The sequence below is a fragment of the Scyliorhinus canicula genome, chromosome 21, assembly GCF_902713615.1.
Source record: "Scyliorhinus canicula chromosome 21, sScyCan1.1, whole genome shotgun sequence".
In the NCBI taxonomy this organism is placed as follows: Eukaryota; Metazoa; Chordata; class Chondrichthyes; order Carcharhiniformes; family Scyliorhinidae; genus Scyliorhinus; species Scyliorhinus canicula.
The window spans coordinates 66,307,214-66,323,936 of NC_052166.1; the positions used below are offsets into that span (position 1 = coordinate 66,307,214).

At 43.6% G+C, this 16,723-nt stretch overlaps 1 protein-coding gene across 1 annotated transcript in view; it reads left to right on the forward strand.

The window, feature by feature from the left end:
• Positions 1–16,723, forward strand: part of gle1 (GLE1 RNA export mediator) — a 41,928-nt gene that overhangs the window by 7,850 nt on the left and 17,355 nt on the right. Inside the window, exons 3-9 of the mRNA XM_038782086.1 lie at positions 502–615; positions 1,770–1,918; positions 5,165–5,225; positions 9,023–9,277; positions 13,465–13,678; positions 15,112–15,224; positions 16,415–16,484. Of these exons, the coding sequence (XP_038638014.1) occupies positions 502–615; positions 1,770–1,918; positions 5,165–5,225; positions 9,023–9,277; positions 13,465–13,678; positions 15,112–15,224; positions 16,415–16,484 (976 nt within the window). The remainder of the gene's footprint in view (positions 1–501; positions 616–1,769; positions 1,919–5,164; positions 5,226–9,022; positions 9,278–13,464; positions 13,679–15,111; positions 15,225–16,414; positions 16,485–16,723) is intronic.

Genomic DNA, 16,723 nt, shown 5'->3' on the forward strand with positions numbered 1-16,723 from the left:
TAGGAAGAATGTGGAAAGACAGCACAATGTGAAGAGTACAATTTCTAAACTGGGTACAGGAGCAGATGGATGTGGGTGTATATGTACATAAGTTATTGATGTTGCAGAACAAGTTGAGAGTGGTTAATGAAGCAGTCGGTGTTGTAGATTTTATTAATAGGGCCAGGGAGTACAAAAGCAACTAAATAAGGGATTAATCTTAGTAGATAGAGCAAATTAATGGATAGTATCAGAGCAGGAAAGCAAAATGGTAATGTGGGAAATAAGGATCAAAGAATGGCAAAAGAGACAGAAAAAACCTATACACCAATGTCACGACTAGATGTAACAAAGATAATAAAAGGGCAAAACTAAAGGCTTTGTATCTGGATGCACTTGGAGTGTGTCTTGGTGTCATGGTCACCCCTGTCGAGCCCCTCGGGATATTTGTGCCACATTAAAGATGTTGTATAAATGAAGGCAGTTGTTTTGATCTTCTTTATAATCTTTTCATTTCTCCAGGAGGTAGTGCAAGAGTTAAATGCGGAACACACACTCCTGCTGCTTTCACCTGAAGCCACCCAGATTGAAGGCTACGTTAGAAAGTATGAGGAAGTCCACAGAATCAAGGGCCAGGTAAGAAGCTGAAAACAAAATGTTGCGAGTGTTTTAACCTGGAGGTGGTTTGAAAGAATGTCATTTAATTTTCTGTTTGCACTGAGAATGCTACCAGTACACAAACATTCTATTCTTGCAGGCATTTTGTGACCTCTATGAGCAGAAGCCAAAGAATTAGGAGCAGAAATAGGCCAAGCAGCTTCCCCAGCTTGCTTTGCTATTCATTAGGATCATTGCTGATCTTCTGCCTCAACTCCACTTTTCCACCATATCCCTAGATTTTTGTTTATTCATTTGTGGGATGTGGGCTTCGTTGAATGGCCCAGCATTTGTTGCCCATCCCTAATTGCTCTTGAACTGAGTGGCTCACCAAGCCATTTCAGAGAACATTTAAGAGTCAACCACATTGATTTATTGTCACATGTACCAAAATACAGTGAAAAGCATTTTTCTGTGGAACGTACACAGTAGACGAAAAGAATAATCGACAAAGTACATCGACAAATAGTGATTGGTTACAGTGTGGAACAATGTGCATTTAGCAACTAGTTGAGCATCTGTTGCCTTGTGTGGGAAAGAATTACAGAATGTTTATAGCACAGAAGAGTTTACATCCAGCTCGGTGGTTGGCATGCCGTGTCTGCTGAAGAAGCTGTCGAAGGATCCATGGCAAGTTGGTGCAGCTGCCGTGGCACCCACCACTTCCCTCAAGTGCTGGCGGTTATTTTCTCAGCTAATGTGACATTTACTGTAACAATGGTACCTATGTCAAATACAACTACAGGATCAAATGAGACTGAATTGCTAATAACACAATTAAATTTACTACCATTACACAAGATTACCTTTCCCCAGCAATAAAAATCATCAAAGGATTGGCCAAAAAATAGACCCTGGACATAATTGCTGACATTCAAAATTAAGATTAGAATATACGGCACTGATAACCTGGCCAACATTCACCCTTCAATTAGCAATGCTAAAAGCAAATGAATCAGTCATTGATCTTATTTTCACATGGTTTGTGGAATTTTGCTGTGTGTATTTGGCTGTTGCATTTGTTTAAGTGCCTCACATCAGCGACTGTACTCTGATGTTGAAGAACATTGTGAATTTCCAGGGATATGTCCAGGTGTTACATCAATACAACTTCTTTCTGGCTTTCTCTCTAGGCTGAACTGAAGCATCGGCAGGAGCTGCAGCAGAAAGCTGTTCAAAGTTTCTCAAACACAGCGGTTGAACTATTGAAACGATTTGAAGAGTCCCTGGAGCTCCGGCAGCGTCAGGAATATGAGGAGATGCGTGACATGATGGAGAAAGGGTAAGAACAGTGTGAGAAAGCTGCAGGAATGGGCATGGAGAGATTTCCATGTTTTATCTTGTGCTTTATAGTTAAATAGTAACACGGCCGCTAATAGCCACCTTCAATAATTGGTTCTGGATGATGACTCTGAGTAACTTTAATATATCCAGTACTAAAATATTTAGTCAGCTTCGGCCAACACAAGTAGCACAGTGGTGAGCAATGTTGCTTCACAGCGCCAGGGTCCCAGGTTTGATTTCCGGCTTGCGTCACTGTGCGGAGTCTGCACGGTGTCTCAGTGGGTTTCCTCCGGGTGCTCCGGTTTCCTCCCCCAAGTCCCAAAGGACGTGTTTGTTAGGTGAATTGGACGCTTTGAATTCTCTGTACCTGAACAGGCGCCGGAATGTGGCGACTGGGGCTTTTCACAGTAACGTCATTGCAGTGTTAATGTAAGTCTATTTGTGACAATAAAGATTATTATTATTATTTTCACTTCTACTGTTTTCTACATCAAAACCATGGCTGCACGTCAAAAGTACTTAATTGGCTATGAAGTTTTAATGTAAAGTATTTTTGTGTGTCTTAAGTTGATGTAAAATGCTAAAGAACTGGAAGTTTTGTTTTACATCTGTGACTTGATATAAAAAACATTGTAAGGAACACCATGTTCAAACGGAGTCTGAGGGCGGCACGGTGGCGCAGTGGTTAGCGCTGAGGTCCTGGGTTTGATCCCGGCCCTGGGCCACCGTCCGTGTGGAGTTTGCACATTCTCCTCGTGTTTGCATGGGTTTCGCCCCCACAACCCAAAGATGTGCAGGCGAGGTGGATTAGGCCACGCTAAATTTCCCCTAAATTAGAAAAAAATAATTCGGTACTCTAATTTTTAGGCAGTTTTGTATACAAGATGGAAGATGTTGGGGGGAAGAGCAACAGTGGAGCATTAATTGCAGTGATAAGTTCCTTCAGAAATGCTTTCACTCTTTTAAAAAAAAAAAAAAAAAAAAAATTTTATTAAGATTTTCGCAAAATATAAACAACAAAACAATATTAACAAAACAACCATGGAAAAACCCCAAGAACAACACCCACCCAACTACAAAAGCAAACAAAAGAAAAAAAACAAACAACAACAGGGAAAGAGATAACACCCGCCACATCCCACAAACCCGTGTTGCTGCTGCTGCCGGCCTATTTCCCTACCGTTCCGCCAGGAAGTCCAGGAAAGGCTGCCACCGCCTAAAAAACCCCTGTACTGATCCCCTCAGGGCAAATTTCACCTTTTCCAATTTGATGAACCCCGCCATATCATTGATCCAGGCCTCCACGCTTGGGGGCCTCGCATCCTTCCATTGAAGCAAGATCCTCCGCCGGGCTACTAGGGACGCAAAGGCCAGAACACCGGCCTCTTTCGCCTCCTGCACTCCCGGCTCCACTGCAACCCCAAAAATTGTGAGTACCCAGCCTGGCTTGACCCTGGATCCCACCACCCTCGACACCGTCCTTGCTACCCCCTTCCAAAACTCTCCCAGTGCTGGGCACGCCCAAAACACATGGGCGTGGTTCGCTGGGCTCCCTGAGCACCTAGCACACCTGTCTTCACCCCCGAAAAACCTACTCATCGTCGTCCCAATCATGTGGGCCCTATGCAGCACCTTGAACTGTATGAGGCTAAGCCTCGCACAGGAAGAGGAGGAATTCACTCTCTCCAGGGCATCCGCCCACGTCCCCATCTCAATCTCCTCACCCAGCTCCTCTTCCCATTTACCCTTCAGTTCCTCCACCGAGGCCTCGTCTACCTCCTGCATTACCCGGTATGCGTCCGAAATCCTCCCTCCTCCAACCCACACCCCCGAGAGCACCCTGTCCCGTACCCCACATGGGGGCAGCAAGGGGAACCCCTCCACCTACCGCCTGGCAAACGCCCTAACCTGCATGTACCTAAACATGTTCCCTGGGGGGAGCCCAAACTTCCCCTCTAACTCCCCCAAGCTCGCGAACCTCCCCTCCACAAACAGGTCCGTCGAAATGCTTTCACTCTTAAACACAAATCAATTTGGCATTGAAGATACATTTGGCTTAGTCTCATTAGAATAGCAGATGGCCCTGAGTTCATCTTTCACATCTGAAGTCAGTTTTGCAATTTATTCTTTATTAAAAAAATGCAAAATAAGTCTGAATAAATCAGTCAGAATTACTCTTCCAAGTTATTCCTCATCTGGTTGCTCAGTGATTTTCTAACTATTGCTAGTGGCGGAATTATAGAATCATAATTCACCTCCTATCTTGCCAAAGCTTGTCCACCATAAACTTTATTCGTGTCATAAGCAGGCTTACATTAACACTGCAATGAAGTTACTGTGAAAATCCCCTAGTCGCCACACTCCGGCACCTGTTCGGGTACACAGAGGGAGAATTCGGAATGCCCAATTCACCTAACAGCACGTCTTTCGGATGGAAGGAAACCGGAGCACCTGGAGGAAACCCACGCAGACACTGGGAGAACATGTAGACTCCGCACAGACAGTGACCCAAGCCGGGAATTGAACCCAGGACCCTGGCGCTTTAAAGCAACGGTGCTAACCACTACAAGGGACAAATCAGTAGTATGATGGAGTACTCTCCACTTAACTGGATGAGTACAGCTCCGCCAGCACTCAAAAAGCTCCACACAATCTAGGACAAAGCAGCCCGTTTGAGTGGCATCCACCTGCTTTAAACATTCACTTCCTCCACCACTGGATCGCAGTGGGTACCATTTACAAGATGCGCTGTAGCAACATGCTCCTTCAACAGAACCTATCAAGCCTATCTCTTTCACCTTGAAGGACAATGGGCGCAGGTTGCCACCTGCAGGTTCCCCTCAAAATCGCATATCATCCTGACTCGGAAATATATCACCTTTTCTTCACTGTCGCTAGGTCAAAATCCTGGAACTCCCTAGTGAACAGAACTGTGGTGTGCCTCTAACATAACCGATTGCAGCTGTTCGAGGTGGCTCACCACCATCTTCTCGGATGGGCAATAAATGTTGGCCTTGCCAGTGATACACGTCCTGTGAATGAACAAGGGAAACGCACAGAGAAAGGCCATTCCACCCCTTGGACCTGTGTCGTGTCTCTGAACGAGTTGTGAAATTAACCTCTACTCCATAGCCCTGCAAACATTTCCTACTTTGTGTTGTACACAAATACAAGCCAGACCTGTAAACTCTTCACCTCGGGGCAGATGATGAATGTGGAATGTGATATCTAAAACCTTTTACAGGTCACTCGAAGTTCAAGGACGTCAAGAAAAGTTAAAAGAAGAGCACCGTCGCAGAGCTAAGGTACAGAGCAGTGAAATGTGAACGCAGTCTGTTGCAGTAAACTCTGTTTTTGTGGGAAATTACATGGTTATTTGATAGATTATGGACAGCGAGAAAGGAGCGACTTTTTCTTTTTCGGAGAGTGTTGTATGAGTAAATGAAAAGCCCAGTTGGTCCATCAAGCCTAAGCGGAGTATCATGACCAGACATTTCTGTATTTAAACCCCCCACACCGCAGCCTGGGCGAAAAACATCCCTCTTCCTCTTTACTATTCTATCCATCTGTTTTCTTGCACATTTTCTACGGGTGTTGGTTGCTGGGGTATTGTTTATGAGGCTGTGCTCATCCTCCAATATCGTATCCAAGTGGTCAGTTTCCATGTCAGAGTCTTTACAGAGCAAGTAAGCAGGCTGTCTGGTGACTGCAGGGGACAAACACACTATCCTCGCAAAGGCAACAAGGAGAGAAGAACATAAATCATAATCACTCGAGGAAAAATACTGGACAACTATTGGGACTAAAGGCTTTCAATTAACCTGGATTTGATTGCCTACATCCTAGGATCTTAAAAGAGGTGATGCAGAGATAGTGGTTGCATTGCTTGTAATCTTCCAAAATTCCCTAGATTCTGGAAAGGTCCCAGCAGATTAGAAAACTGAAGTTGTAACAACTCTGTTTCAAAAAAGGAGTGAGACAGAAAGCGGGGAAACAATTGGCCAGTTGGCTTAACATGTCATTGAAAAAATGTTTGAGCAGTTAGTAGCAGGACATTTTGTTTGGTTTTATGAGCTCTTTGAGGGCTAGCAAGCAGGGTGGATAGACTGGCACCAGTAGATGTGTATTTGGATTTTCAAAAGGCTTTTGATAAGGTGCCACAAAAAAGGTTACGGCACAAGATAAATGAAGGTGTCGGACGTGTTATATTAACACGGGACAGAGGATTGGCTAACCATGAGGAAACTAGTCTGAATGAATGGGTATTTTCTAGATTGGCAAACCAACTAGTGGAGTGCCACAGGAATTAGTTCTGATGTATAAGAATGATTTGGATGAAGGGACCAACTTGCAGCCAAATTTGCTGTTGTACAAAAATAGGCAGGAAAACCAGTTGTGAGGAGAATACAACGAGTCTGCAAAGGGTTTTAGGTTAACTGAGAGGAGAAACATTTGGCAGATGGGGAACATTGTGGGAAGATATAAAATTGTGCAGTTTGGAAGGAAGAATGGAAAAGCAGAATATTGTTAAATTGAAGAGAGATTGCAGATATTGGTACAAAGGGATCTGGATGTCCTTGTACATGAATCACAAAAGTTTAGCAGGTCAATACGGTAGGTTTAGGGAGGCAAATGGAAGGGGAAAGGAGTATAGAGTAGGGAAATCTTTCTACAACTGTGTTGGTAATTAGTAAGGCTGTACCTGGAGTACTAAGTATAATATTGGTCTCTTTATGTAAAGAAGAATATACTTACACTGGAAACTGTTCAGGGAAAATTCACCCAACTATTCCTTGTTACAAAAGGGCTGTCTTAAGAGGAAAGGTTGAGCAGGTCGGCCAATGCTCAGTGCAGTTTAGAACAATGAAACGTGAGCTGATTGAAACAAGTAAGATTCTGAGAGAGTTTAACATGGTAGAAACTCAGAGGATGTTTCACCTCTCTTTGATGGTGGGAGAGATCTAGAACTTAGGGAGCATAGTTTAAAAGTAAGGGGTGTCTCATTTAAGACGGAGGGAGAGGAATTTTATTTCTGGACATTGTTGGCCTTTGGAATTCTCTTCAACAGAGGGCATTGGTCATCGGATGTATTCAAGGCTGAATTAGTGTTGTGTGCCAGGGTGTATGAAGTTCACCCGACCGATAACCATTATGTTGAATTTGGCTAGGATAAGCACAAAAGCCTTCACTGCAGGTGTGATTCATCAGACACCCTAGACACTTTAATCAAAACAAGGTTTATTCTAAGAATGTAGTTAACATGCATATATATATATTTATTTTTATATATATATATATAAACACAGCACAAATCTTTATCAGTTACAAACATAAAGACACCACACAGCTACAGTAATCTATGTATAACACTTTTTTTTAAATTTAGAGTATCCAATTTTTTTTTCCAATTAGGGGGCAATTTAGTGTGGCCAATCCACCTACCCTGCACATCTTTGGGTTGTGGGAGTGAAACCCACGCAAACACTGGGAGAATGTGCAAACTCCACACGGACAGTGACCCAGTGCCGGGATTCGAACCCGGGTCCTCAGTGCCGCAGTCCCAGTGCTATCCACTGTGCCACGTGCTGCCCTTGTGTATAACACTTAATGAATTTCCCCTGAGCTGTTCCAATTTAATAACAAAATCCAATTAAACCCAAACCCCTTTTCAAGCGCATGGCCCAGCGCACTGTATTCAAACTTGAATGGGGTTGGTCCTTTTCCTGAAATTCTGATCCGGATCCAGCCAGCAGATTCGAACTCCTTCCGGAAAACAACTATATCTTTAAAGTTACCTAGGCAGTTAGCCACACCCAATGGGCTTTTGTTTGGAACAGCTTTTAAAATGAAAACAGAGAAAAACCACTTCTTTCTCCTTCCACAGTCCAAAGCAGTCAAAACTGAAACCCCCTCTCTCACCTCACAGCCCAATGTGTTACAAGTTACATGATAAGTGACTGAACCTTTCTTAAAGGGACACTCGCATGACAGTTAGATTAATTTTTGATCATCTGGGGTTATGGTCAGCAGACAGGAAAGTGGAGTCGAGGGCACAATCAGATCAGCCAAATCCTTATTAAATGGTAGAATAGGTCTGATGGGCCAAATGGCCTACTCCTACTTTTTATGATCTTACATGACTGATTGCAAGGTTTTGATGCAACAGGCCCTTCAACAAATTAGACCCACTCCTACCAGAATACCAAACCTGCCACTTCATATTGCAATATCTTGTTTTCTTTTAAAAGGAGTGCAATCTCCTCCACCTCCATCTTGTTCTGCAAACTGTTGTGGTTTTTGATCACTCTCCTAATGCCTATCACAAATTTGCCATTTGTATCTTTCAACCTGTGTTCTCTGGTCTGTGCTGCTCTAGCATTTACTTTCTTAATCCTGTTGCATATCTTGCATTGCATGAAATTTAACAACACAGAACAGGCCACTAATGCACCACATGAGCCTCCTCCCACCTTGCTTCATCTCACTTTAAGAGTCAGCAGATCTAACAAGCCACAGCTCCAATGCTAATACTCAGCTCTGAGTCAGAAGTCCTACTCCTGACACCTCGACATATAGTTGATACTGCAGCATACTGCGGTGGGAGTGCTGCACTGTTGGCGGTACCATCTTTTGGGTGAGATGTTAAACAGGGGCCAAGTCTCCCTCTTGGGTGGATGAAAAAGATCCCATGGCATTATTTCAAAGAAAAGCGGGAGAGTTGCTCTCCCTGCTGCATTTACAAACAGATCTTGCAAATAACCATGGGGTAAATGACCAGCTCATCTTATGTTTTTGGTCATGGCTTGGAGACAAATGCTGGCAAAGCATCGGGAAAGCGCTTGGTGCTATTTTGAAGAAGAGCGGGGGAGGACTCCCCAATGCCCTGCTCAACCAGATTGTCTGAGCATCATCACGTTACTGTGTGTGGGAGTTGGCTGTGTACACGCTGGCTGTTGTATAAATTACATCCCGTAAAGACAAATGTGACAGCTTTTCAGAACGCACTTTGTCCCGAAGTCATGAAAAGTGAACATTTTTGTAATCACAATCTGTTCTCTTCTCCCGCAGCCATCTTTCAATATCTTTTTTTTGTTCCGTCCAGAATCTGAATCTGAAACTTCGTGAAGCTGAGCAGCAGCGACTGCGCCAGGAGGAACTCGAGCGACAGAGGCAGGCGGAAAGCCGGGAGCGAGTGCGGCGGCTGAACTGCATCCAGGAGGAAGTGCTGCACCTGAATATGCAAATTGAGCCCTACTTCAAGCAGAAGGAGCTGGTGGGGCTGGACCTTTCGGGGTACAGTAACCGCGGCAACCAGCTCTGCAGCCTGGTGTCGGGAGTTATTAAACTCACGTCGGAGGTGTGTGTATCGCTTGATTGAGGCCAGGCACTGGCTACTGTTAAGAGTCAGAAAGGTAGTGAATTTCTGGAATGTGCCTGGAATATGTTCTATTTGCAACAAGAGGACGGGAAATATTAGATTTAGTTATGAGTAATGAGCCCAATTTAATTAGAAGCTTAACATTTACCAAACAGTGATCACAACATGATTGAATTCAGTGTAGCGTTTGAAAGTGAAAAGCACGATTCGGATATGAGAATTTTAGACTCTGGTAAGGCTGACTTTAACTGGGTGAGGTAGGGACTGTCCACGGTAAACTGGGAAGATTTGTTAACCGGTCAGATGAATATTTAAGGAAACATTTAACGAGATACAGAGCGAGTATATACCTCTGAGAGGAAAAGGCTCCACTCCTCAAAAATAACAGCCATGGACAACGAAAGAGGTTAGGGACAGCATAAAACTGAAAGAAAGAACAAGAGAGAGAGCTGGTAAAATGGGTAGAAGGACCAGCAAAGGGTCACCAAGCAGCTTCTAAGAGCTACTAAAAGGGATTTTGATAGGAAACTTACAAGGGGCTTCAAATAAGAAATGTTATAGTTATATAAAGGGAAAGCGGGTGGTGAAGAACAATGTAGGCCCAGTAAAAGCTGAAAATTGAGATATTGTCAGTGATGATGGGGGAAATGGCAGACATGTTGAACAATTACTTTGCCTCAGTATTTACAGTATAAAAGGAGGATAATTTGCCAGAAGTCCAGGAAAAAATAATAGTTGATAGAGAACAGGGACTTCATACAATTAATGTAAATACAGCATCAGTAACTAGGAAATTAATGAAAAGGACCTGATGGTTTCCAACCGAAGGTGTTAAAAGGAAATGGGGAGCACATTGCAGATACCCTAACTAATCTTCCAGAGTTCCCTAAATTCAGGAGTAGAACCCCTGGGTTGGAAAATTGCACATTTCACTCTACTTTTTATGAAGGCGGAAACCAGGCAATGACAGACCGGTTAGCTGAACATCTGTGGTGGGAAATTGCTGCTGTCGATAAAGGATGGGGTAACTGAATACATTGAAAAATATTGGTCCATCAGGGAGCGCCAGCATAGAATTGTGAAGGGAAGGTCATGCCTGACTAATCTTATTGAATTTTTTGAAGAGGTGACTAAGGTAGTGGACAGGGGAATGTCTATAGATGTCATTTATATCGACTTCCAGAAGGCATTTGATAAAATCGCTCAAGAGACTTAACTAAGCTGGAAGCCCACGGAGTTGAGGGAAAATTATTGACATGGTTCGGAAATCGGTTGAGTGGCAGGTGACAGAGTGGGGATAATGGGTAATTACTCTAATTGGCAGGGGTGACTAGTGGTGTACCACGGCGATCTGTATTGGGGACTCAATTATTCACACTATTTAATAATGACTTGGATAATGGCATAGACAGTCATAAACCCAAATTTGCAAATGATGCAAAGTTAGGTGGCATTGTAGACAGCTTAAATGATACCATAAAATTGCAAGGCAATATTGACAGACTAGGTGAATGGGCAAAATTGTGGCAGATGGAATTCAATGTCAGCAAGTGTGAGGTTATCCATTTTGGACCAAAAAGAATAAAGCAGAGAACTTTCTAAATGGAAAGAGGTTAGGTACAGGGATGTCCAATGATACAGGGATGTCCAAAGAGACGGGTTATGCTGCAGCTATACAAAATCCTGGTTAGACCCTGCTTTGTAGTCGCTGTGAGCAGTTCTGGGCACCACACCGTAGGAAGGATATTTTGGCCTTGATACTGGGTCAGGGGTTGAGTTACGAGAAGAGATTACTCTTGGATCTGTTTTCGCTAGAATTTAGAAGGTTATGGGGTGACCTGATCGACGTATTCAGGATATGAACAGGGAAAGTCGGGATAGATAAAGACAAACTATTTCCACTTGTTGGAGATTCTAAAACTAGGTGGCATAGTCTAAAAATCAATAATAATAATCTTTATTAGTGTCATAAGTAGACTTGCATTGACACTGCAGTGAAGTTACTGTGAAAATGTCCTAGTGGTCACACTACAGCCCCTGTTCGGGTACACGGAGGGAGAATTCAGAATGTCCAAATCACCTAACAGCACATCTTTCAGGATTTGTGGGAAGAAACCCACGCAGACACGGGGAGAATGTGCAGACTCCGCAGACAATGCCCCGGGAATCGAATCCGGGTCCCTGGCACTGTAAAGCAGCTGTGCTAGCCACTATGCTACCGTGCTGCCCCGCTGTTAGTCACCTCTACCTTCAGTTACCTAGATCCTGCACTAGTGTGTCTTCGCCTTCTTTTAGGCCTTCTTAAAGCCTATCTTTTTGACAAGTTATTGATCGGCCATTCAAATATCTTTTTATGCAGTTTGGTGTTAAATGTTGTTTGGTAATGCTCCTGTAAAGCACTGTGGGGCATTTTACTAAGTTAAAGATGCAATGTAGATGCAAGATGTTGATTTCAGTGCCATGGGTGTGAGGAGGAGAAATTAGCCAGTCTTAGTGATACTCTATTCTATTGAATATATATGTGTGTGTGCTCAGACTATTGATCAGGCTTGCCTGTGATTCTTAACTTTTCCATTACCGTTCAATAGCTAGTTGATGTTCAGTGTTGAGGCATTGTTGAAAATAATTGCTGGAGACTTCCCAGTACCCATGGAAACATAACATAGAATGGAGTCAACATCTTTGAGAGATGGGAGTGAGAACATTAGATTTCTTTGAAGCTTGGCTTGAAGCCTCTTGGCCAACAGACAATCAGCTGATTCAAAGGTTTTGTGCTGCTAGTTTGTGGGTTCAACAAGCATTTCGACAGTGTCTTTTAATATAGTTAATCATCCCAAGGCGATTTCACAAGCATATTAAACACAACTTGACACCGGGCCACAGATGGAGCTGTGGTATATAAAAGCAAAATGCTGCAGATGTTGGAAATCTGAAATATAAATATAAAATGCTGGATAAACTCAGCAAGCCATGTAGCGTCTGTGGAGTGAGGCAGATTTAACATTTCTGATCTAAGTGATTTTTAAAGAAAGGTGGAAATTATATTGTTAGAAAGGGAGCGGAGGAGGTGGGGTGGAATAGAAGACCAGGGATAAGTTGGGGCAAAGAAGACATTGACAAATTTGTCATGGACATGAGACAAAGGGGATTGCTAATGGTGCCTTTGAGGAATGCAGAATGCTAATGGTGGCAAAAGGTGAGATAGCAGAATGTGTTATAACAGCAGCTGGGTGGCTAAGTGGTGGAGTGATGAGGTTGTGTGGGGCAGGCCAGGGAGCTGAATAAGATCTGCCAAACTACAAAGGGTGATGAGGGGAGGGTGGTTAAGATGGAGGGGAAGTTTATTGTCGAGTTCCTTGTTGACTCCAGAAGGCTACAGATTCAAAGAGTTAAGTTCAAAGGAGTTTCTTGAAGGCAATTTGTTGAAAAATACAAGATTTTAGATTGATCGTTGTTTTAATGGTTACCATTATTTTGCTGAATTTTTGAGAATGGGGAGGAGCAGCAGCACAAACTGCTGTTCCACATCTGGTTCATCTGTGGTATTTAACATCTGTGGTTGTTGTGCAGCTTTCGAGGAATGACAGTCAGCATTTAGCCCTTCAGATCTATTCTGTCATTCATTTAGATCATGGTTGTTCGGAATCTTGACTTTCCTCATCCTAGAACATGCCTTCTGGTGAAGGGGAAAGATTAAACCTAACCCAGAAGTATACAGGGGCAGCACGGTAGCGCAGTGCTTAGAACTGCTGTCTCAAGGCGCTGAGGACTCTGGTTCGATCCCGGCCCCGGGTCACTGTACATGTGGGAGTTTGCACATTCTCCCCGTTTCTGCATGGGCGTCACTCCCACATCTCAAAGATGTGCCCAATGAAAAACATTCTTTTTTATTTCCCTCATTCTTCCATCTTTCCCTCGGAGGCAATTTAGTATGGCCTCTACCTAACCTGCACATTTTTGGGTTGTGGGGGTGAGACCCACGCAGACATGGGGAGAATGTGCAAGCTCCACAGATAGTGACCCGGGGCCAGGATCGGACCCTGGTCCTCAACACCATGAGGCAGCAGTGCTAACCACTGTGCCGTCATGTCACCGCCCCTGGATTCTTCAATCTATTCTGAACTCACTTTCTTCAGCCTATTCTTAACTCGCTTGTCTCTATGCAGGGTGGAGTGCCACATCAGGAGGATATTCTGAATGCCGAGCGAGCCTTGCTGCAAATGCGAGGACTGATAGCCGAGATGCATGAGAAAATTGCTGCTGCAGCTGCCGAGAAAAAGAGGATGAAGGAGGAGGAGGAGAAGGCACTTCAGAAAAAGCAGGAAGTCAAAGCAGAACCAGTAAAGCCTGTCCCACAAGAGAAAACCAATCGTAAAGAAGGTAATTGTCAAGGTAGCCCTAGTGCGAAAATCTGGTCGTTTGTGGAGGGGGAGGGGGGGGGGTTTCAATGTTAGGCAATCCAGAGGCGGCAGGAGTGGAGAACGTTGGACCTCCTGGTCTTGAGAGACGGGAGCCACAGTGCTCTAATGACGCGGCAACTTTATTTTCCGACTCTTGCATCTGCCCGGGGAAGTGGTCAAGTGGATAGTAGGTGTTCTTCACCAATATCCTGCAACTTTTTTTATGTTTTTATTATAAATTTAGAATACCCAATTCATTTTTTCCAATTAAGGGGCAATTTAGCGTGGCCAATCCACCTAGCCTGCACATCTTTGGGTTGTGGGGGCAAAACCCACGCAAACACGGGGAGAACGTGCAAACTTCACACGGACAGTGACCTAGAGCCGGGATCGGACCTGGGACCGTGGCGCATGAGGCTGCAGGGCTAACCCACTGGGCCACCCTGCTGCCCTCAATATCCTGCAACTTGAGCACAGGGAGGAGAAAGAGAATGGTTCAGAGCACTCCTGACTGAGCCCATTTGATACCCAGGCCAGGTTTAAATTCAGCTGCCTAAAGAGGGAGCAATTCGGCATTTTACTCATCTTTTTTTGAATGATCTGTTCCCTGCCACTGTTGGAGTCAATTTCAATCTGAAATGTGAAAATCATTTTTATGTTTTCAGACCTTTGCCTGGGTTCTTGACTACAGTGCGTTTTCATCAATAAATGTGTCTATAAAGTTATTAGATTAGCACTTACAAACTAAATTGGTTCTAGCCAACTGGCAGAATAGTGTGGATAGACTAATAATCCAGAGACTGAATTTGCATTCAGATTTGAATATCTATGTACTGGAAAAGTCTCTCTTGGGTTTAGCTTGCATCAGGTTTGTTTTATTTAGTCTCTGTCTGACTTGGATCAGTTGCGTTCACTCCGCCTCTGAGTAACAAGGTTCCAGATACAAGTCTCACTCCAGGGCTTGGGTACAGAAGCCAAGGCTGATGCCTCTGGACAATACTTAGGAGGCGGTGAACAGCTATGGGAGGTGTGTCCTAGAAATGAGGGATTATGAGTGGGTGTAAAAGATCCCACGGCATTATTTCAGTGAAGAGCATGGGTTCTGTCTCCAAGTTTTATCTCCAACCAACATCCGGTAAACAGATTATTTGGTCATTATCATAATGCTGTTTATGGTAGGATGCGTATTGGCTGCTGTATTTCCTGCATCGCAACAGTAACTACTCTTCAAAAGCACTTCATTGACTCTAAAATGCTTTAAGACATCTGGAAGCTGTGAAAGCTGTATATAAATGGAAGTTCCCACCCCACCTTTTATTAAAAAAAAACTGATTCTGAAATCTGCTTATCTTTGATTAAGTTCAAGATGAATAATCTATTTTGCGATTTTTGTTTTTTTGAATTAAATATCAGGGCTGCAGGTAAAGGCGGATTCCAGCACCATGCAGTGGTACCAACAGTTGCAGGATATGTGTGATCAGTGTGCTATATCTATTAATGATCTTAACAACAGCAAAGATTTCAAGGTAAAATAATGTCAAGTTCTCCTGTTTAAATTGATGTGTGTTTTTGATGCCCACTCTGTTGACATTGATAGCAAAATCCAGATCACTTAAGAACAGGGGTATCATTCTATTTTTTTTTAAAAAATTGTTTAGAATACCCAATTCATTTTTTCCAATTAAGGGGCAAGTTTTTAGCGTGACCAATCCACCTAGCCTGTACATCTTTTGGGTTGTGGGGGTGAAACCCACGCAAACACGGGGAGAATGTGCAAACTCCACACGGACAGTGACCCAGAGCCGGGATCGAACCTGGGACCTCGGTACCGTGAGGCAGCAGGGCTAACCCACTGCGCCACCGTGCTGCCCTAGGGGTATTATTCTCGACGTTGACATTTTAACTTGATGCCCAGCAGTGTTTGGGACAGAGTTCCAGATTTCTACTATCCTTTGTGTGAAGGAATGCTTCCTGGCATCACCCCTGACAGCCTAGCTCTACTTTTAAAATTATCCTCTTTGTTCTGGACTTCCCCCACCATGGCAATCATTTTCTTTCTCTCTGTGCCCTATTAATTCCTTTAATCATCTTGAACAGCTCAGTTCGTCATCTTTACTCAAGGGATCTAGTCTGCACAATCTACTCTCACAATTTAACACTTTTACCTCCGTTTTCGTTGCACGTAGGTTGTTGGGGCATGGAATTCCCTACCAGAAGCAGTGGTGGAAGCAGAATCCATCCATGCTTGCTTTTGAGACAAGTTGGTAACTTTTTAAATGCTGGTGTTTGCCCAAATTTTCGAGAGATGGTGTGATCATAATGGTCTCCATCTGTGCTGTTTGATTCTATGAATGTCTTGGCCAGTAATATCAACATCACAAAGCATTTGCTGAAACGTTGGTCTTGCAATGGCACAAAGTAGGTTCACTGGTTTTATTCTTGCTGCTAAGTCAGGGTGATGCTCTGTTCTGTGAGTAGGGGTTCTACAATCTGGCTGCTTGATTGACCTCTCTGTATGGCTAAAGGAACTGTTGTGTTCAGAAAGTCATAAGATTCAGATTTCAAACTATCTCGCTGTTTATAGTTTCCTTGTCTGTCTTTTGCAAGAACAATTACAAAGTCAGACAAAATAACTTTGTTTTTAAAAAGCTTTAAGCATTAAGTGGCGGGATAATGAGGTATTCCCAAAGAAGGTTACGTGTGAATTCATTTTCAGGTGAAGAAGATTAAAATGGACCTTCAAAAAACGGCAACTATTCCTGTTGGCCAGATCTCCTCCATTGCAGGTGAGGAGATCATTCCTGAGACTCGTTTTGTCAATTTAATAATGGCATACTTTATAGGGGCTGTTTAGCACAGGGCTAAATCGCTGGCTTTGAAAGCAGACCAAGGCAGGCCAGCAGCACGGTTCGATTCCCGTATCAGCCTCCACGAACAGGCGCTGGAATGTGGTGACTAGGGGCTTTTCACTAACTTAATTAACTAACTAACTTAATTTGAAGCCTACTTGTGACAATAAGCGATT